This window comes from Vidua macroura, chromosome 4, assembly GCF_024509145.1.
Source record: "Vidua macroura isolate BioBank_ID:100142 chromosome 4, ASM2450914v1, whole genome shotgun sequence".
Taxonomy (NCBI): Eukaryota; Metazoa; Chordata; class Aves; order Passeriformes; family Viduidae; genus Vidua; species Vidua macroura.
In genome coordinates this window covers 46109171-46131783 of record NC_071574.1, presented here as the reverse complement: position 1 = coordinate 46131783, position 22613 = coordinate 46109171, and the positions used below count along the sequence as shown (strand labels likewise).

The 22613-nt window shown below is 39.9% G+C and overlaps 1 protein-coding gene across 1 annotated transcript; it reads right to left on the bottom strand.

Annotated features, from left to right (window-relative positions):
* Positions 1–4609: 4609 nt before the first annotated feature.
* Positions 4610–22553, bottom strand: LONRF1 (LON peptidase N-terminal domain and ring finger 1). The gene is made up of 12 exons (XM_053976574.1): positions 21872–22553; positions 15782–15900; positions 13922–14044; positions 13180–13326; positions 12436–12673; positions 12260–12350; positions 11297–11411; positions 10642–10763; positions 8933–9091; positions 8663–8825; positions 8161–8310; positions 4610–5849 (listed from the first exon to the last, which is right to left on the bottom strand). The coding sequence occupies exons 1-12, from the start codon at positions 22467–22469 to the stop codon at positions 5691–5693; spliced, it is 2184 nt and encodes a 727-aa protein (XP_053832549.1). The 5' UTR covers positions 22470–22553; the 3' UTR covers positions 4610–5690.
* Positions 22554–22613: the final 60 nt, after the last annotated feature.

Sequence of the window (22613 nt, the reverse complement as noted above, 5' to 3'; positions counted from 1 at the left end):
CCCCTATGCAATAACAATTAGTAATAGATGATTATTTGAGTCCTAACACCTGAAATACTCTATTTGGTCTCTAGATACTTTACTCACATTACTTTAACCTGAATTATACTAACTTCATTTGTAATTTCATGTGCCAATTTACATGAGGCATGAGCATGCTAAGTGCTTTAGTTGCCATAGAGATGGTCATTCTTCAGCTTTTGGATGGGGTGGGTTGTTTGGGGGGGTTTTGTGCAGTCTGTATTGAACTTTCTAGTTGCAAATCCTTGCTTGAACAGTTGCCTTGCAAAGAAGCACCAGGATACAGCAGCTGACATCAAGAGTGCACTGCTGTGATCAGCAGACAAAACCTGCAAAGTCTGTCATATCTGCAAGGATTTTCTGTAGCTGCCCTTAAAGCCAGCTGCCCTAAAGGTCAGTTGTTTAGTTTAGCTGACACTTCTTCACAAAGCTTTTGCTGTGGAATGAAAATACTTCCCTTTGATTCAGCATTCCAACTCTTACATTGATACAATAAACTGAAAATTGCTCCAATCAGAAATTGCTCTTGTAGCATTTGTGCTTTTTTGGTCCAATTTTAAAAACAATCCTAACAAATTCTTGAATAAAAAAGAGCTTTTATCTTCACAGAAATTATTATGTAGAGAAGTTAATGAAGTTTATTTGTATTTGGCAAATTGAGTTGAAATACCTGTAATTAAGGTCTTTTAAGCATGTGCTGTGGAACCTAGGACCCTGAATTAGATCATGCCTAGTTAGCAGTTACCTGCTTAACAGTAAATGTTCTTTAAAGACAACAGCAAAGAAGAGTTTGGACTTAGCAGAGGGAAGTGCTAATGGCAGAACTTCTTTTACCTCCTACACTGCTTCAGGTACAGGTGAGTGGCAGCTAATGCTCAGCCTTGCTAGCATAATTTCATTTCCACAAAAAAAGCCACACCCAAAGAACCCCCATTTTGTAAAAGTGAGGGGAAAATCAGTCATGGCTCACGCAGGCTTGTCCTTCATCCACAGCTCAAATGTTAAAGCATCTATCCAGAACACTGAAGGTATGTTTTTAACATCTGCTGCCTGTGGGGAGCTGTAAAAGTGAATTGAAGGCCTAAGAGAGAATGTGCTTTAAAAGACTTCTTGGGGGTGGCATTAAGGTAGTCCCTGCTTTAAAGGAATTCATACCCAAAGAAAAATCATGATTGTTCCTCCACTGGAGTGCACATTTGTACCTTTTCTTACAGCCTCAGTGACTTCTTTAATACTGCAACTTAATTGTGAATTAGTGATGGAAATTCTGAGCCATTTTTTAAAATAAAATCAGAGGTGCCAGTTGCACTGTATTTGGATTGTGTTGCAGTTGGCATGGCCTGTGCATTTTCAGATGACACTTCCTGTTCAAAACTTCCAAAAGCTTACACATGATTGCTTTTTGGGCTCAGGCAAAAATAAAGTGTAAATGCTGGAGCACTCAAGACTTGTTTCAAAGTATGTACTAGAGGAGAAAGTAAGAAAAGTTTCATCAAGGGTTAATAACAAAGACCCAACAAAAACAACCACCAAAAAACCCCAATACAAACTCAGAATTTCCTGCAGAGCTGAAATGCCTCTAGAATTGTATTGCAGTCCCAGTTCCCAGATCCCTGTTCCACTTGTGATCTAAATGTGTGCATTCGAAGCTCTTCACTGTTGCTGTGCAATGGCTACCTGGGTGAGAGGGACCTAAAGCCACTTCAGCATTTCCTCTTGCACTTTTGCAAAAGCATTTTAGATCTTAACAGGGCAAAACAGCCTCTTACTAACCATCCTTATCAGGATACACGAAGTTGGTGTTCCAGTCAGGACCTCAAAGCACATCTATCCACACAAAAGCTAAAATGCACTCCTCACGTTAGAACAGCCACCCTGCTACTGGATCCCCTTCCTACTGGAGGAAAGGACAAAACGTAACATTTCCCTCAGTTTTTAGAAGAGTGCTTTAACCACCACAGGCATGCAGAGATCTGTGGGAAGGGAAGATTATGACCTCCCCTTTTCCACCCCACTGTCTCAGTTTGTTTCCTTAAGCGAGCTTGACTCTAGAGCGTTTGGTTTCTGCCTTGGGAGTCTCGTAGCAGGCCTCAGGCAGGTCCTGTTATCTCTCTTCTGTATGATAACTATGAAATGTCAGTTCAGCTACAATGGGCAGCTTTTTTCAGGACAGGATTTACTTCCTGAAGGGTACTCCCTGAGTGCAAAGGTTATCTTAGACAGACTTCTTGTTCCCTGTGGGAGGTAAAATTCAAAACTTCTTTAGGAAGGAATGAAGATGCATTTGCACAGAAGTTGGTAAAAGAATGAACTGTAACAGCTTTTTTCTCTCTCTCTCCCCTCCCGATGACAGATGTCATCACCAGTAGGAGGATATCTTCACAGAAAAATAGTACAGCAAATAAGCTGCCAGAAGCTTAACAGATGCTTGGGAATATCAAGCATTAAGTTCAAGTCTTTTTCAGTGACAGAGCTTTTCAAAGAAAAGAACGGGCTGTCGTTCACTTGGTGCTTCCCAGACCCCAGGATTTTATCCAGCAGGCAGCTGAAGCATCTGGTGAACAGGTCTGATATGCTGGCAGAGGAAAGAGGATGGGCTATGGCCCCCACAAGGAACCCTCAGTCAGAATCAAGTGAGGGCTGATGCAAGAGGGGAAAAGAGAAGGAAGAAGACAAGAAAAAAAAGAAGAAATATTGCCCCTCCCCTTACAGCACTGTCAGGGAGAAGCTAGTAGCCCACTTTGCCCCTCCTATGGCTCTTTATGCTGTTAAAAATATTCTGACAGACCAGAAAGCTCTTGAGCGCAAGGAACCAACACACTCAAAAAGACAGTATAATTAAGATGCCAAGCTCTGGAGAGCTTGTTTGGATTGGAAAGTGACTGTATTTGTCTTAGTGTGGCACAGCCTCTGGCTTCCCATTACATCATTTCCCTTTTTTGACATTAAATGGCCGGTTTCATAGCAAGTACAGGTTTGTATTCGGTGTGCTTTAAAAGCTATTTGCAATATAGAACATCCTTCCAACTTACTTACCAAACAAAACCAAACACAACCCAATTCCAGCTGGAATTGTGAAGACATCCTTACCAACTACTTTCTCTCTAACACTCAAAATATTTTGTCCTAGAGCCTATCATATGCTCATAGGCATTTCTGACTCAGATTTAACTACATCACTTCTACAATCAAGAGTGGATTTTTTTAAAATCCATGGTGAAATCCTGCTACTTGTCTTTGCTCGTAAAAGCAGTTAAGAGACATGAGCAGACAGGAAAGCATAACTTCACAAAAAACAAGGGTCAATAGACTCTATTTTGTTTTGTTTTGGTAAAGGCCTTAGAATATCTTAAATCCTATGATTAAGCATTTTACAATTTTACATTTTACAGCTTTAGGGTTTTTTGGGTTAATTGTGGAAAAACACATAAATGAAAGGATAATGGACAGATTGCAGCATGATACCATGACTACTATCTTCCTCAAAAAGCTATTTCATCTACTAAGTGGAAACCCTTCCCAGTATAAATCCAGTTGTAGATAGCCAGGTCATTACAGTCAAAGCCAGTACTCAAAAACATCTCAGCCTGGGTGAGGTGCAGGCCAGGCAGATGTGGTTTGGCTACTGATCCTGACAGTGCTCAAAGGCAACCATTCTCTCTGGGAGCTGTCCCTGCCCCAAATGTCAGGTGAGCAGAGCCTGGTGCTGTGGGGCTCCCTCATGCTGCTCCCCAGGACTCAGGACTGTGTGCAGGTAATTCTACCCTACTATACTGTCTCATTTGTCATTAATGCAAGTGAGTCTAAAGCACAAATTGAGTATCTAGCAGATATTTACCCCACCCACATGTACTGATGCAGAGCTCCAAGGAATGGGTTAGATCACCTAAAAAACCAAAAAGATGACCAAGTTTTGTAAAGCATATAGCAGTGTTTGAATCTGGCCTCGTCTTTCATGGGCTTCACAGCAAACATCTTTCTACTAATGTTCTTGCCAAAGAAAAAAAAAATCCTGCCACCTGTATTCTTAAGATCATGGTGATACAAAGATTAGATTTCTAAGGGTATAGCATACAGAACTGGAAAAACAGATGATTCCCTTTCTTCTTTTATTGTGCAAATAAAGCTTTCCAAATATTCACCCAGGACTTTAGTCATACCCTAAAGGGGAAATTTACTCTAGATAGAAACTGATATTGGAAGATGATCCAGCAGATTTCAGGCTGCCTGTAATATCTCCAGCCTTGAACTCCTGAAGAGAACAAGGCCAGAGTATCTGACTAGCAAGTCAGTGAAATACCTCACTGATCTGCCAGGAGAGTTTCCTACAACTTTTAAGTTTTACAAAATGCAAACTTCATACGTGATTTAAATAAAGTAGAAATAAAAACAGGACATGAGGAAAAACTTGTCTGACAAATAATCAGTCTCAGACAGGTACTATGATCAGAAACAGATTATGAACATAACAGTTATGTAATGAAGTGCTCACAACCTTAATGTAGGTTAAACAGCAGCTTCTGGATTTACTTGAGATCCCAGAATATGGAAAAGGAAAGTGATTTTAAGTTTCTGATAAAGTTAAAAATATTACAAATTTTTAGCTTTTATTGAAAATTAAATATATTAGCAAAAGCAAGATTTAAGAAATATTTTACAAATGATTTACATACAAGAAAGCCAGTATCAGACATATTCACAAATATGCAAACCTTTAATTACAAAAGTACCTATTGGCAGCATGATGCTAACCTTGCCACTGCAGTGTGCTCTACTATTTATATGAATAAGGCATAGAACTCACATTTGCACCAACTTAAGAAGTTCAAATAAAACTTTAAGCTTTTGAATCCTGGAAGCACAATCCCCGATAGACACACGCACACTTAACATTTCTTCTTCTAAGCTCTACAAACTAAGTGTGTGCTCTGGAAGAATAGCCTGAAAAGCCCAGTAGAAATGTAACTGGTACTAGCATTTAGATTTCAGTTTCCTCTTTAAAATGTACAGGCCTAAGTATGTAAACCATATTCACAGTTTAAGTATTTTAGACAGAAGTACCTTTTTTTTCTGCATTTGTTCCTTAAAGTTGGCTCTCAGCTCAGCATACAGTTCATGTCTCCTGTTTTGTGATGCATACATTTACAAGATAACTTAAAAAAATCTGTGCCATATTCATGGTCAAGTTAGTTAAACAAGAGTAGTAATATCCAACTGTGACATTCAATACTATATTTCAAATATTTGTGCAAACAGCAAAAAAAACCAGTTGTCTGAGGCAAACATTTGCAAAACCTTTATTACCTCCTCAATGTTGTAAACTTGGACTGTCAGCCTTAAGTCCTGCACTTCCACAGCTTAGAAAAGTCAATTCCTAAAATGATCAAGTCTCAAAAAGGTTCTTTTCTATATAGTGCAAATTTTAATGTAGATAACGTGAAAAACGTATCTAGCTGGATTGACTTTGTGCAATAGTCAGTGGTCTTCTCTCATAGTTGAAGAAAGTGTGCAACCAATGAACCATGTGGTTCAGGAAGCCAAGAGGGTGGAGAGAAAAAACAGTTCCATTACACTTCTCAAACCAGTGCTAGATGTGCAAAGGCAGCAAAAATTCCAGCTGCTACTACAACCAGAACAGAGTAACTCTTCAGGAAGACCCAGGCGGTTAGTCACTTGGACTGGTCTCTAGAAAAATAGGTGAGTATATGTTGGATTTTTATCAGTCGGTCTTTTAAAGACATCATGGAGAGAACTGACAGCTGGTACCTGGGGTCTACTGGGAGAACAGCTAGAAGCCACCAACACCAAGCAGGACCATTGGGCATTGCCTAGAAATAGAACATAAGCTGGTTACCAATAACCAATGTTGTACAGTTGACTACCATGAAGACATCAAAAGACAAAGTCATCAATGACCAAGACTACTTTAAAAATTGATACTAACTAGAGAATTCCAGATCTATGAGATTAGAAGAGTGCTGAAAGGATCTCTTTAACTAAGAAGTCAAACAAAGTACACTTAAACTAAGCTTCTAAAGCAATAATTTTTAAGACAACATAGGAAGTTCATTCATTCTTTGGGAAAAGATGGCTAAGTACAGGACAGCCACCCAATGACAAACCTCTCTGATAAAAATTAAATATAATACTTGTCATGCTGTTCTTAAGGCTTGAATATTCTTGAAGCCTAAAGTTTTCATTGTAATTACTTTTATTGATGGACTTCTCTGTCACCTCCCAATTCCACTCCCTTTCTCATTACCTTCTAGACAGAGCAGGACTACTTAGGAAGTTTCTTCGAAGCAGTTAGAACTGTAACTTTTTCCTGTACTTTAATTACCACCAGCAACCATTAGATGTCAGGCCTTGAACTGGACTTAATACACCTCAGTAGAGGTCCTACCACTGCAGAGAATATTAAGTACCTCAAGTGCTTTGCAACATTGTTACTGGTAGTGGTACACTCCAGGATAACATTTCCTCACTTGCAGCTGTTACCACACAGCTGACACACTTGTGTACTATTATAAATCTCAGGTTCACACTCACAGTATTGCTACCCTGCTAATTATACTGGTTTTGCACACATATTCCACTTTCCTAGTATGCTGTTTTAAATCTATTTTTATTAAATTGTTCTAAAAATCCCTTCTGACTTCATGCACTGGCCTCTACAGCATCTACAGTCCCCTCAGACAGGTTAATGTGGTGAGACCCCACAGAATAGGGAGGCCAAAACCCTGTACACTTTAAACCATCTAACAATAATGCAAAACTCCCAAAATCCTGTCACCTTAAATCGTTTCTTATCATTACAGTCCTCTAATGACGTCCAGTTACCTAAACCTAAGGTTTAGGTACCAGGACCTCATCATTAACAAATGAGAAAGCCCTTAAGACCTTGTCACTCGAAGGCACGGGTACACACACGTACTTCCATAGATGCCAGTATTGGATGGGTACCTGCTCGGTGTGTGGGACCTGCTCTGCGCTCTGCTGTGGACTGCAACCAACAAGCAGTCACTGCAGAACAGTGACCAGAACAACCCTCTGCACCAGCTAGATACAAGTCTAAAACCTTTGGAATGACAACTCATCCATGACTTCACCTGGACCTCAAGAGTCAGACACTTTAAGGACATTACTACCAACAGGAAATGCTACCTCTGATAGTTTTAAATGCCACCTCTGATAGTTTTTAAGTTGGTTGGTTTGTCATGTTCAAGTTCTAAGTTATAAATAATTAGCCTGCAGCATGCCAACCAGTAAAATTGTGCCTTTGATAACTCCTAGACATGATCATAAAAATTTTGATAAGACACACCAATAGCTATAAAGATTAGGCTTGTCAAGTTTAATGGAGAATTTCATTCTCCTTGTACTATGTTTGCTATCCTCTCTGCAAAGGCCCCCACAGAGGGATAATAAACACGGCTTTTATATTTTGGAAACAGAAAGGAGGAGCTATGACGGCGAACAGCTGGACCGTGAGCGTCACAGACTCCTGACTTTAACCTGGTAAGCCCAGAGAGGGCACTGAAAAGAGGAGGGATCTGGCTACAGAGAGCGGGTGCCAGCCTATCCCTGATGAGAATGTAAGCAGGTAGCTACTGGCACTGAGCTGGGCGGTAGCCAAACCTCAGTCAATCAGGTTCGAAGTGGAGTGTTTTGAATAACCTGTATAAGAGCTGTGCACGCCATTAAAGCTCCCTCTGGTGCATGAACTCCGATGTTGTGCTCTCTTTCTGTCTCCCCTGACTGCGACGGGTAAATGCAGTTTTATAGAAGTATGTAGCACATGGGTGAGGGACAAGCTCCCCTCAGAAAATAGAGAGCTTTTTCACTTTGAATTCTAACAACTTTACAAAACTAACAGTTTAACCGTTACTGGAACTTAGAGTGGTTTCAGTTTACTGGTTTTATTTCCACATCAGCATATCATCCTTTCCTGGAGAAACTGCTGACCAGTGACAGAATTGCTTTTTGTTGCTCATTGTAAGAAAAACAAGGTGCAAGCCTTATTGTCTTTGAAGCTGGAGAAAAAAGTGGGTGTTTTTTTTTTAATACTTAGCAGTTGGTAGTAGGGCTTTTATTTTTTAGAAAGAAGGATCTAATAATGAATATTAAATGATGTCTCACCTGTATATTTTCCTCCCTGTCAGGCATTGGTCCAAAGTGCTGAAGAATTTGAGTTCGAAATTTGTTTCTTAAGTTTTGGAACCAACTGCAGGCCTGATTGTAAACAAAATTGTGCAGCTCTCTCAATTTCTTTAGTTCTTCATCAGCAACCTGCAGGAGAAAGGTTATGAAAATATGATTAGTGATAAAGAAACAATTAAGAGGTTTAAGCTAAAATCAAAAACCACTCACTTTCAACTATATTTAGATACATTTCTTGTGTTCTCCATAGTCTTGAATGCTATTGACAGAACGGTAAAGAAGTATTTTGATATTTTTAAAGTTACAGCTTCAAACAATAGTTGAAAAAAAACCTATTGTTTTCTTATTTGTTTTATAGTAATAAAAAAAATTTAAACTAGCATCTAGGGACCTAAAATTTGAAAGAGAGCTTTCAAGAACAAATCAAGTAAAAATCTTGATATATTAATACTAGTAAGTATTTAGACATCATTCTGCATACCTTAACATCTTCCAAATATTCAATGTCTGCAGTGCAATAACCATCTTTCATCCCTCTCCGTAAAACTCTAAATCTCTTTCCACCAATTGTATCAACAACAGACCGTCCATCAGGTAGAAAATGAACGTTCCTAATTTGCAGCATGCAACCATAATCTGCAAAACTAAAAACAGACCTTGTCAGTAATGCAATTACACACTTCTCAAAAGACGCTTTTTGTAATTAAAATGACAAAAGAGATGGAAGCTTAGAATTAGGATGTAAACCTACCCATTTTGAGAATCACTTATGCACATCCCAAACTGTTTAGTTCCAGTTTCCATACTCCTGCGAATCATGAGTCGGTATCTTGGCTCAAATACATGTAGAGGACAAGGCACAGTAGGATATGCCATAGTGCAAACAAACATTGGAACATTCTTGGTCAAGCTTCAAGAGAACATAAAAAGAAATATAAGCCTTCAAAATCTGAACATTGAGCTATGCCCAGACAATACTTTTTTTCAGTATGTCTGCTATGTTTGAGGTCATAAAGCACTCTTTTCAAAGTCAAAACATGTTGTAGAAAGTTTCATGAATAATAAACCCACACAGCAGTAACAGCAGCTGCAAACCTATGTACCAATTTGCATACATACTGGAGAGAAAGACTCACTGTTATCTAGGTAATGAATACCTAGTCAGTGAATGATGGCCTCTGTTTTGGGGTGGGGGTGTCAGCTACTTTTCCATTTTTGCTTTAGTTTGAGCTATAAAGGCAATTAAGTCCTCAGAGACAAAGTTTTCCTGTAAGTAAAAAGATGTACTAGTAACTACATAGTAGCTAGGTCACAATTTAGATTATTTTCAAGGAGAGACTCCAGATCACAAGATGTAACCCAGTGTATAATTTGCACCTTGCAATACACCTCAGCAGACATAACTGAAAAACAAAGTATTTTTTAATCCTATTTTATAAAGTATAGTTGATAGCAGATACAATCAAATTATCATTAAAACATTACTGGGTTTTTAATTTTAATGCCTTTCAGACTACAAAACCTAATTCTACTGGATGGATTCTGTTAAATAAGTTGCAGGAGCTATAGTGTTAGTTTTCCAGCATTCATATCTACAATACATGATGCTCTATGTATTTGAAGAACTCTCTGTGAGATAAACATGTTTACAAAAAATCCCAACATTTTTTTATTACATCTATCTGTGTAAGATGAATGTCTATCATTAATTACTTTGCAAGAAATTCAAGTCTCTGAGACTCTGAAGAAAAATGAAGACAATTTCATTAACAGCAGCAAAACTAAAACCAAAGCTCCCTGACAGTGCACCCAGAAAGAGGAATGGAAGGGGAAACATGTTTCATAGAATCATAGAACAGCCTAGGTTGGAAGGGACCTTTAAGATCATCTAGTTCCAACCCCTCTGCCGTGGGCAGGGACACCTTCTACTAGATAGGTTACTCAGAGCCTCATCCAACCTGGCCTGACCAACCTAGTGACCTTCTATGATGGAGTTACAAGGGAAGGGCTACAGATATCATTTTATCTGGAATTCTGTAAAGAGTTCCCCTCAATGTCCTCTCCAAATTGGAGAGAGATGAGTTTGATGGGTGGGCTGTTAATGGATAATGAAGGGTTGGATGGTTGCACCCAGAGGGTAGAGGCCAATGGCTCAGAGTCCCAGTGACCAGCAGTGTCCCTCAGGGGTCCATACTGGGACCAGCACTGTTTAATGTCTTCATCAATGACACAGACAAAGGGATCCACTGCATCCTCAGCAAATTTGCTGATGACTCCAAGCAGAGTGGTGTGGATGGCACAACTGAAGGATGGGATGATATTTAGAGGGACCTGGACAAGCTTCATACTTCTTCTTGCACCCATAATATATCACAGTTAATGACTGTAAAAATAATAAAGTATTTGTAAAATGGATATCCATCTTAATTTCTCAAGTTTTTTTCAAGACAGGAAGCTTACTTGGAGTGTTCTGCAGTTTCTTCAGCATGAATTCTTTTTCTCTCAAATAATTCATCAGACAAATATTTCATTATTAATTCCTCCAGCAGTTCTGTGATACTGTATTTTCTGCTTGCAAGGTACTGTAAACAATTTAAAAAAATTTTTTTCATGTATCTTAACAAAAGGCTTGAGAAAATGCAGATTTTTTATAAAAATATGATCTATGAAATGTGACAAAACTCATGAAAGCTTAAAGCTCTGAAGTTTTTATGTTTCATTAATTAAAACCTAATGATACTCTAATAGTTGAAAATTAGATTCTCTGTGTAAGTTCTTAGTGTCTGACAATTTGAATGTCTAACTCAGTTTGTAACTCTATGCTTACCAGAAACAGAACTGATTTCCCAGGATATACAGTAATACCAACAGGAAAAGTGTATAGAAATCACAGAGAGGTTTAACTGAATAGATACCGAAGTTTTCAAATATGCAGGATTGAATTACACCACTGAAGTAAACAGTCACAGAAACATAAAACCTCTAAGACCCTGAGACCCTTTTCCATTCTAGCAGTAATCCATAGCCCAAGCAAATCCAAGTTGTTGGGTTCAAGAGAAAAAGCCTTTAAAATGGTACAGTATTTGTACTTGTGAGCTTTACTGAGAAACAATACCTCTTTCAAGCTCTCCTTACAGAGTGGACACTGTGGAGCATGATCTAAACACCGTTCCAAACAACCTTTGCAAAAAGTATGTCCACAAGGGGTTGTTACTGGCTCAAAGAATAGCCTGAAACAAAATTATTAGAAGTTAGATGCCATGGCCAGTGTGTGTTTTTCTAAAAATGTCAGTGATTAATCTCTTGGATTTTTAGAACTAGTTATCCTATAACAAAGTAAAGAAACAATTAGTCCCAAGTCTCCTTATTCTACTTTTTCCTCTGTACTGCAGTTTGTTTCCATTTACTGCAACACTCACTGCTTTGTTTTCTGATGAAGCTGGACACACTGCAAAATTCTAGGTAACTAAACATTTACAATATACAAAGATTTTGGTCTCCTACATAGAGATTCAGAATACACAGAATTACGTGATTCTTAGAGAAATTGTGTAGTTTTAACAGCAGTATTACATATTAATAACATAACTATGAATAGTTTAGTATACACCATATGTTTTACGGTATTTATTCTGAAAATCAAGATTATTCAGTAAGATATTCAAATACAACATCAGCTACATTTAAATGGACTAACAATCTGAAGCATCTATGTCTCCCAGACAAATACAAGGTTCACAATACAAGGCTATGCTTCTAAGCATTAACCTTCCCAAAATAAGTTTTATTGATTGAAGAACCCCTAACATTTAATCACAAAAGATCCTGTCCTTTGATGGTGACCAGTTAACACTGCCAAGTTTAACTAAAAGGGCAACTTGATTAAAATAGCCCTACAGTATACAGCATTGTAGCAAGTGACACTTAAATACACATTTAAGTACAGGGATAGTGAAAAGCTGCAAATTATTGACTGATATCAGAACTCATAACAACGTGCAAGTACCTCAGTTTGTACCTGTAACAGATATGCAACCAAGCATCTGTAGCTAACACTGAATCAAGGACAAAATCTTACCTCATACATAGAGAGCACTCAAAATCTGATATATCAATCAAATCCCCTGGGATTGTTCCAAAAGCCAGTGTCATGTCCCTTTTTGTATTTTCTAAGGAAAAGCAGGAGAAGATACTTCTTCAGAGAAAGTCACAAGGCAGCAAATACTTCAGATTTCACAGTAAGTGACTGTTTACCTCCTTGCTTTTTGTGTTTGTTTCTTCCATCTTCACATACAACTGTATCCTGTTCTGAAAAGGAAAGCTTTCTCTTTAACAAAGCACCTTTTCCTTGGCCAGAGAGGAGGGGTTCAGAAGACACTCTCTTTAAGCCATCTTCCTTGGCAAGGTCTTTTGCTGAGTTAAGAGCATGGGCAGACTGTGCACGATTTAAGCATCCACTCACAGGCTCCAGTACATCTGATCCTCCTAAACTCTGTAACAATAAGATGAACCAAACTGTATTCTAAGAGTAACACAAATCTAAGTATGTGAGACATGACTGTGCAAAGATATATAAGCCAAACTGATACTCACAGTTAGTGGGTACCTATTAGTTACTTAGAAAAATTTCTAAGTTCAACACGGTACTCAAATTGGCTTAGCATTAACAATTCAAAAATCTTCACCCGCTTCAAACAAAACAAAACAAAAAAATTATATTTCTCTTTGTGTTGAAGTCCCTAATATCAAACTTCAGTACCTTCTAATACTGTATTTATTACTCATTCTAGTGAATGAATAGTAATAAGGAGTTTAGAATGAGGAGTTTTAACACTACAAATGAAAATAAATTACTCCCAAACCACACTTCTTTTCCTCCAATTTAGCCAATTACATAAAATCAGTATTTACGCTGAAAAGTGTGATAAATCAGGCTATCAGTACATCTGATGTATACACATCAGTCAAAGACAGAAGTTACTGTAGAGTTTTTATTACCTGTGGAGGACAAAGCTGTAAATTGCAGTAAGATGCAGTCACTTCAGAACCAAGTATAAAAGGTTTATTTCTAATATGGGGTGAATTCCAAGCAGATTCCTTCAGACTCTCACCTAACTTCTCTGGTGACAAAACATCACACAATATCTAGAAAAAACAGCTCAGTGTTAATAACAATAAAAAAGAATCCAGACATACCTTTGTTATAAATTTACATATCAAAAACTAAGAAGGTAATCTACATGAAGTTATTCTCATGAACAGATCTCTACTCAAGCAGTAACTGTGAAGGCAGAGTTGAAAACAAACAGAAACCTACACAACTACATTGCTAAAGAAATTTATCTAGAAAACTTTTCTACTGCAAGTCAAACAGAGTTAGACATTATCAATTCAGTATTATGCAGCTTTTCAATGTAAATTTTTATTATCATAGAAAAAACTATCGTGCTCTGGGCACAGAGGGTTTCAACTTAGAAAATTTCACTTGTTGCCTGCATTCCAGTTTTCTACATATTCACTTAGTAACTTCAAATGCACATGTACTTTTCAAGATGTAAAACATGTACATTGGGACTAACTCTTCAATGTAGTATGATTTAAGAAATATCTTAAAAGGAATCTGCCACCTGAATGTTTTCTGTATGTAAAGAAGATTTTAGATGCTCAAAGTCTCTCATAATGGGAGTTTCATAAAGGAGTCAAGTCAGAGATGGGAATCCACTATCATAAATAAAATTACCTTTTCTACTTCTAGCTTGGCTGGAAGAAAGTCCTCATCAAGGGCTAAGCACTGTAGAAACAGTTGTAAGGCATCTCCTACAAAGCCAGAGTCTTGCAGAACTTTTCCTTTCTGAAAGTAAACCTGAGAAACGGATACCACAAAGACATTTGTAGAGAATAGGGGGAACTGCAGTATTGATCTTACAGGCATTGCAACAGTGTTAGAATTAGAACCTGCCATGAGAGAAAGAATGCAGCTTTAACAAATCTGAACTGTGCACAGTGTGCGTGATCCACATCCCTTACAGTGTTTAAAAAGAATCATGGGATAGGCTGGTGTGAGTCTTCTTCCAGTTAACTTGTTTTGCCTTATATAAAGGGTTAAAAACCTCTCTAGTGCTGAATTCATAGCCCTTAATTTGCCTCTTCTGTGAGCCTTTGGAGAGGAAGAAGAGGGACGGGAAATGCAAATTATTACATAACCTCACACAACAGCTTACAGAATACTTTTTTTATTCCCTCTCTTTCATTAAAAGCCTTATGGTTCCAGCCTTCAGAAGAGTGAATACAAATAAAACAATCCACACAACTGCTCACCCCTTACATACATCTCAACCTATACTCTTAAAACAAAACAATGTGCTCTCAGAATCAATTGCTTCTTCCAACTACATTTTATGCTTGAACACTGGACACCAGCTAGAAAAAAAAAAAACAAAACTGTGTATTGTTTTCCTTGAAAGAAAAAAAAGAGGGAGGAAAGACTACCGAATTTTGCTGAACCAACTCAAAAGTAGATGACATTGGAACTAAGAATTTATCTCAACTTTTAAAAGTTGCACTGACAGTAATAGAAATAGTTAAAGTTAGATAAAACCAACAGGTATAAAAAAAAAGTTAAAACAACAATATCAATTTGTATAAAGGAATATGGATAATGGACCAAAAACAAAACTTAAAAAACAAACAAATAACCAAAAAAACCCCAACAACACAAAACAAAACAACCAAAAAAGACTCTACCAAACCCCAGAATGCAGTTTCTACAGAATGACTGATAGTATGAACAGTGACATCTGTTCAACTAGACTCTCAGGCGAGGACACACATCGTCTTTGATGGATTTGGGCAGCTTCCTTTAAGATGAATTCTGAAGAAGGGAAGTTTGCTAGTCCTTCTCTTACAGAGAGTTTATTTTCCTACAGAGGTAAGGATTGTTACAGGAATCCATCCATCAAATCAAGCTCAGTTACGTGAAGTGATGCTTCTTTCCAAACATGTAGAAAAAAGTAGATAGTACTATCAACACTGAGAGGTGAAAAGCAGGAGGCGCTATGAATTTGCAGTAGCCATGGAATTGCTGAACACAGGAGAAACCAAGATAACTGCAGTTATCTCCCTTGTGTGGCAAGATCTTGCTGCTCCTGCTGAGTTCAGAGTTTAGACAGTGCAACACCATGCATTCTGAAGACCACAGACTCCCCAGCTGCCTGTATTACTTGCAAAACTCAGTTCCCACTGAGTTTATTTAGGCTTTTTGAAGATAAACTTTTCAAGCTAAAACAGCAAAGTGTCCCTCTGTTAACAAAAATTAACAACTAAACAAAACAAGCCCCAAACCCCAGCTGTTACAGGTTACATCACCATGAACTATTCCAACTCTCAGTGTATTTGTCAACCAGCCCTAACCTGCCATACTCATCAGGAGCCTGTCTCATACAAGTTAACTATTTTAAACATGACTTTTAGCATTTTGCGTGTCTTAAGAGATAACATTTAAAGTAGCTGGCTTAGGTTTTTAAATCAATGCAAATATAATTTGGCATTTATTAATTTTACAAACAGAATATTGAAAAATGATGAGTTCATATCAACTTACCTCTGGCCAATTTGGCATTTTGGAAATAACAAAATTTAGATCTTCAATGGCTGTTTTATATTCTTGGAGGCCAACATATGACTCAGCTCTGTAAATTCTTAGCATCAAGTCACTGGAATCTGCAGACAGAAATTAGGCAAAATCTTTTAAAAATGAGAATTCTGTAATTTTTAATTAAATTTGCTTTTATAGTGATATGTCATAATTACAACTTTTTGTACAATACTTCCATAATTATTGGAGTACCTTCTCCCTCACTCCCTAGTGTTTGGCTAACAAAAGTGGCAGTAATTCCCAGTTTATGTCTCGTAAACTAAAGAACAAATTTTGGATCCTCATGTATCTTGCAGCAACAAGAAAATTTTCAAATACTCAACAGAGAGGCTCAAAAAGTACTGCTCAGTACTGCTGGGACAACAAAAATTGAGGACTAAGTATACTTTACAGTATAACCAATCAAAATCACAGAGACCTGGGAATACAACACACTTGTATTAAAAACCTAAGTATTATGAAGTTTGCTTTCAAATACCCAAGTTTTTCTGCAGACCGCAATTTGTTTTTATAGTGTCTGACCCCTTCTGACTATGGCTGGAGATGCCACTTTCACTGTGGCATCCATCTGGGAGGTACCAGAACCAGGCCCTATCACTATGTGATAAAAATAGATAGCCAATTCCAGAAAGCTTTTAGCACCAGTTGGCAGCCCTGTTGTAAGGAGTTGTAGTAGTGGAACTTCTAGAGTGGGAAAAAAGCAGAATGTGTTCAGTAAGACCAAGTTCCCATGTCTGACATACAGCATTTTGCACTTTCAGTACAGCAACCTCTAAATGGGAAGGGCACCTGTTGCATCCTGGGACGCACTGCCACTGAGACCCATCTCCTTGCCACTAAAATGACAGTTTTGTAACACAACTAATTGCAGTTGCTGCTTGGAAAAAATGCCAGAACACTGTTTTGATCTTAATTGTTTTTTAAAATAGACCTGGTTTTCACCGAATGAGATAAACTAGTCAAAGGTTGGTCTACTGTAAACAATAGTAAAATCAAATACTTCTTTAAGTTTGTTTCAAAAAAGGTTTGGAGGCTATAATTTCAATTTAATAATCTTAGTTTATTCTAGATGTCTAGTATAACTTTTCATAGATTTGCAACATTAGCCCGTTCTACAGTTAGAAGGCATACTGGCCAATGTTCCCATAGACTGTAACACACTGCTTTGTATTTAGATTCCCAATGCTACATTTAAAAAGATCTTAATGTAAAAGAAAGGGTCAAGAAAATCAGAGAAGAATTCAATTAGCTGAAACTAGAGTGTCTTCCTGATTTGTCTTTCTTTTGAGTTGACAGTTCCCCCTCAAACATAAATATTGCCAAAGCTGGTTTGTTTCAGTTTCTCATTCCACATAATAAAATGGCTGTTTTTACTGAAATCCGGGAAACTCTCTTTGTCTGAGTAAAACACTAATCCTGCAAGCAGAACAACTCTGAAGCCTGATTTCCTGTGGCTGTGTTTTGTGATGCTATAGCCTAGCAAGGTGAGAGCTCAGATTAAACTCTTCAGATAGTTTTTCGTGTTGTATTTGACTCTTTGGTATCCAACAGAGTTAGAAGCAAATCGAACTCCTTTGTCCAGAGGCAGCAGTAAGTGCAGGTCTTTGTTCTCTGATAAGCTGCCTATTTGCACAGAATCAGAGGAAGCTCATCTGTTTCTGACTTTCAAGTGCAGAACGTGACCTGAGGAACTCTGAGCCTTTTTTCCTAGGGGGAAAATGAGGGCTAGTTCAAAGATAAAAATGTGAGTTCAAGTCTACAGTGGTTGGGCATTTTACCCACTTTTTTTTTTTTTCCAAGAGAAAAGCATGATTCCAACTGAACTAGTACAAAACAAAGAGTTTAGCTGAGATCCCAACTCTGCTGCTGAACATACAAACAGTCATTGAATGATCAATAGATATGACAAACTGGGTCTGAATATTCAGAAGACCCAAGGTAGATGATTACTAGTAGTGTTCCTCAAAGCTTAGTGTTGAGGCCAGTCCTTTTAATATCTTCATCCATGATCCAGACAAGGGGATAGAAGAGTGCATCAAAGTTCACAAATGACACAAGTTGGGTGGAAGTGTTGACCTGCTGGAGGGCAGGAAGCCTCTGCAGGGGGATCTGGACAGACTCAATCAATGAGCCAAGGTTATTGGTTTGAGGTTCAGCAAGGCCAAGTGCTGGATCCTGCACTTTGGTCACAAGAAGCCCCTGCAGTGCTACAGACTGGGGTAAAAGTGGCTGAAGAGCTGCTCAGTGGCAAAAGACCAGGGAATGCTGTTCGACAGCAGCTGAACATGAGCCTGTGTGTGCCCAGGAGGCCAAGAAAGCCAAAGACATCCTGGCCTGTATAATGATTAGTGTGGCCAGCAGGATCAGGACAGTGATTGTCCCCCTGTACTCAGCACTGGTGACGACATGCCTTGAGTCCTGTGTCGAGTTCTGGGCCCCTCACTACAAGAAGGACATTGAGGTACTGGAGCAAGTTCAGGGAAGGGCAATGCAGCTGGTGAAGGCTCTGGAGCACAAGCTGATGAAGAAAGGTTGAGTTTAGCTAGGAGAAAAGAAGTCTCAGGTGGTACCTCATCACTCTTTACAACTACCTGAAAGGAGGTTGCAGACAGTTGTGGGGGGGTTTGGCTATCTCTTCTCTCAGGTACAAGCAACATAATAAGAGGAAATGGTGTCAAGGGAGGTTTAGTATGGGTATCAGGGAATATTTTTTCACTGAAAGGGTTGTCAAGCATGGGAACAGACTGCCCACAGCAGTGTTAGAGACACTATCCCTGGTGGGATTTAAAAATATGCAGATATGGCACTTAGAGACATGGTCTAATGATAGACTCAGTAGTGCTGGACTAATGGTTGGACTTAATGACCTGAGAGGTATTTTCCAACCTAAACAATCCTCTGTTTTTATCTCAATTTACAGATCAAATTTTTTGAACCACAATTTAATTTCTAGGTTTTGTTACAATGAAAAAACAATTTTGCAATGTTTCAGCATATATTTTAATGTTTTTCAGCTAAGGAGAGGATGCAAGCTAATTTTGAATCTTTGGCTCAAAGCAGAAACATAACTAGTTATGAAACTTTCAATTTCAGTGACCAAATATATTGTAAATACAGAAATCACTCACTTCTAGCATCCCAAAGATAAATGATTTTAACAAAAAAAATGCACAAAGTATTTGCAGCATACAGCTGTATGTATCAATTGTTATTATTGCATTAACAGGAAATTATACAAAGGTGTAGACAAAAGAACACATTCAATATGCTTCTAGAGTTTTATATTATTTCCAAAGCATCTGCTCTTACTGCAAGTATAAACATACCAATAAACAGACCACCTCTGATCTGATTCTGCATGCTTTTTATATGGTTCTTAATATGCCAAATTTTTCAAAATAAAAGACATGCACATCAAAAACATTACGTAGAAATACTTTAGGGCACAGTATTTATTAACACAGTACTACAGGGCCACCCTAACAATCAGAGCTGGAACACACAACCCTTAAGAACCAAAAGAACTGGGCTTATTTAGCAGAAAGTAATTCCTGAAAGCATTGGGAGAGCACAACAGCTTTTCAGAATCCAAAAGTGGGTTACCTAGAAGACTCTACTGAAGTATGCAGTGAAAAAACAAAAGAGACAATGGTTATAAACCAAAACAATGTCAGTTAAGACTTGAAATAAGGAAAAGATTTTTCACTATGAGGATAATTAACCTTTGAGCAGGTCGCCCAGAGAGGCTGTGGAATTGTCAGTCTGTAGGTTTCATGATCCAGCTGTGCAAAACCTTAAGCAAACTGCTCTGATCACAGTATTCTGCTTAAACAGGAGACTGATTGCTCAACATATCTCCTGATGTTCACTCCAGAAGGAATGAGTGAGATTCAGATCAAATTCAACGCACTAGTGGTGTGTTTCAGGACACTTGATTAAAGGCAAGCTGCACTTGTATTTTAATTTGAGAGATCTCCTTTAACTAAGACATTTGAGTAGAGGTTTAGCATCAATGCCTTATTTAGGACAGATTTATGTTTATCACAACTTTTTAACTATGTGCATTAAAAAGAAACAGATGAAGCAGCAGTAAGGAAACACTGAAATGGAACATGAATTATTTTAAACATTAATACATTTCTTATCCTACATCTTTTCCATCTCCAAGAGTCTTCAAAATTCAAGGTCTGAAGGAAAATGGAAAGTATACCAGCAGCTATTAATTTATCTATTGGCCTGGAATCATCTTCAACTCGTAGCTGTGAATCCACAGTTCTAAATTCACATTTAACGTACATCTACAATCTGACGCCCAAAGTTCTTCAGTATCTTTTCCAGAATATGTGTAATGTTGTTAATTGTCAGGATTGGAGACACAGGAAAGACCTGTACAAGTGGACCTTAAACTGAGCTTCTAATACTTAATTGTAGCACATGTACTACTGAACTTGAATAAAATTTTGAATAAGTATCACAGCTGGTAAGTATACTCAAATTTCAAACCCATTTTGAAGCCAAAAGAAGATACAGATTCACATAAAAAAGAATCAAAATTCTTTCCCCATATTTAGGAATATCTAAGTAATACTCTTAAATCCATAAAAGAAAGATTAACAAAAACTGTGTAATTATTTCACTCTTTTATTCCTTCAAAGCAGTCTTGAAACATGAAACAGGAGCCCTGTAAACATATGTGATCAGTACCAGATTCATCAATTTTACCCTGAAAACTACTGAGATTTCTTTGTGACCTGTATGAGTCAAAGCTGTACTTCAGGAAGAAGCCTGCATCTTACAGTTTCAAGATTTAAAATCCATCCTGTATCCTACACTTTGGAAACACCCTGGAAAATAAAGTAAAACCAATAACCAAAACTGAACCCCTTAAAATTAGGTTGCCAAAAAGCATATAAAACAGACCTTCGACTTAATCCCACCTACATTGAGAACAGTTTATTCTGGAGCTAGACCTAATGTATCTCCCCAGAACAGATTGGAAGGATTAGACTTATGCAAGCTTTTGGTTTTTTTCCTCCATGGCAGACAACTGTATAAATGTAATACACTTAATCTGCAAAAATATTAATTTCTAAATTACTGAACAGAAAAAAAAATCCTGGTATAATTCGTAACAGAACCTCCCATGTCACCAGGTGTTAAAATCCATATTCAAAATAATGAAGGAATCCCTCGCTGGATCCATCTAGGTGTATCAATCACACAATTTTGACTCTCTCTATAAAGAGTAAACTTTGAAAAATTGAGTGTATCTTAAGAGTCCATGGTACCAGCCAGAGACATATATTGCGACGGATATAGGATAGCCTAAAAGCGTGCCTCTACCTCCCCTCTTTGGACCCTCTTCAACACTATATAAAACTCCAACCACACCCACCTATGATGTCATTGCCATTACACAACCTGTCCCCCTCCGTGCCTGTCTGCTTATGCAACTCGGCCCGGCCTGCTGGGAATTGTCTTGGTGACACTTAAGACTGAAAATAGGTCTCTCTCTCAGGAAACAAGGTTAAATACACCAACGGAATTTCTCTTTGCCCGCGCACAGCGATTACCCAACACAAAACGAAGCTTAGCCCACAGACTTCTCTGTAAACATGTCCCACAGAAGCGTGGGCCCTCCGTCCACACGACGGAGCCCATGCGGGACGCTCCCCCACGCCTCTGGAGTAAGCAAAAGCAGGTGTACCCCACTACCAGGCTGGGCGCTCAACCAAGGGCCGGGCAGCTGCACGTCCCCTCCACTCCGCTCTCCCAATGGAGAGATTCCTCGAATCCCTTCAAACTCGAGAAAACTTCGGACGCTCTTCATCGGCCCGAGTCGATCGCTGACGGTCCCGCCGCACTCGCGGATAAGGGCACATCCACCTACTCCACCACACCCCCAGCCCCACGAGCCTGCCGCCCCGGGCTACTAGCCCGTCCCGGTCCCGCCGGGACACGGGCGGCACGGGCGGAGACCGCGCGGCTCTGGCGGGCGGCAGGGGCGGAAGAAGGGAGCGCTCCCCACAGCCTTACCTGCTCGCAGAGCCTGGTTGGCGGCGCCCAGCGCCTCTCGGAAGCGGCCCTGGGTCAGCAGCTCCTCCAGCCGGGTCCCGGCCCTCGCCCTCTCGCACTCGCCCGGGAACCACTTCTCCGCCAGCCGGTTGAGAACGACGCTGGTGCGCAGCGGGGCCGCGGCCGTGCTGGTGCCCCCCGCCGGCAGCAGCCAGTCCCGGCAGCGGCGGCAGCGGGCCCGCAGCTCCCTGCGGAGGCAGCGGCGGCAATAGGTGTGCCCGCACGGGACGGTCACCGGCTCGCCCAGGAACCTCCGGCAGCCGCAGCAGCGCAGCGGCCCCTCGGCCCCGCGCTCCCGACCCCGGCCCGGCCCCTGCCGCAGGCGGTAGTTCAGCACCAGGCAGTCCACGAGGGTCCCGAGGCGCTGGGCTCCGCCGAGGGGGCCGAGGCACAGCGACGCCAGGGACGCGCCCACCGCTTCCTTCAGGCGGCTCGCGGGCACCAGGCGCGCCAGCAGCAGCTCCCGCTCTTCGTCCGCCCCCTCGCCAGGGCCGCCGCTGCCGCCCGGCTCCGGCGGCAGCTCCGAGCCCGCGGTGGCGGCGGGAGAGGACGCTGCCATCGGCTGCGCGGCTGCGGCGAAGGGGGTGTGGCGCTCCCGCTCCGGACGCCGGGATGGGCTCCGGGCTCGGCGCGGGCGGGGGGCGGGAGGAGGCGGGGGGAGGTTACAAAACACCGCTCCACGCGCGCGCCGCCAACGGCGCGG

Excerpts from the sequence above, each read along its gene's own strand:
- LONRF1 (XM_053976574.1), bottom strand. The coding sequence starts at position 22,469 with ATGGCAGCGTCCTCTCCCGCCGCCACCGCGGGCTCGGAGCTGCCGCCG. Across the intron at positions 13,327-13,921 it reads CCAAGCTAGAAGTAGAAAAG|ATATTGTGTGATGTTTTGTC; the intron begins GTAATTTTATTT and ends TGTTTTTTCTAG. Across the intron at positions 12,674-13,179 it reads TACAGCTTTGTCCTCCACAG|AGTTTAGGAGGATCAGATGT; the intron begins GTAATAAAAACT and ends TTATTGTTACAG.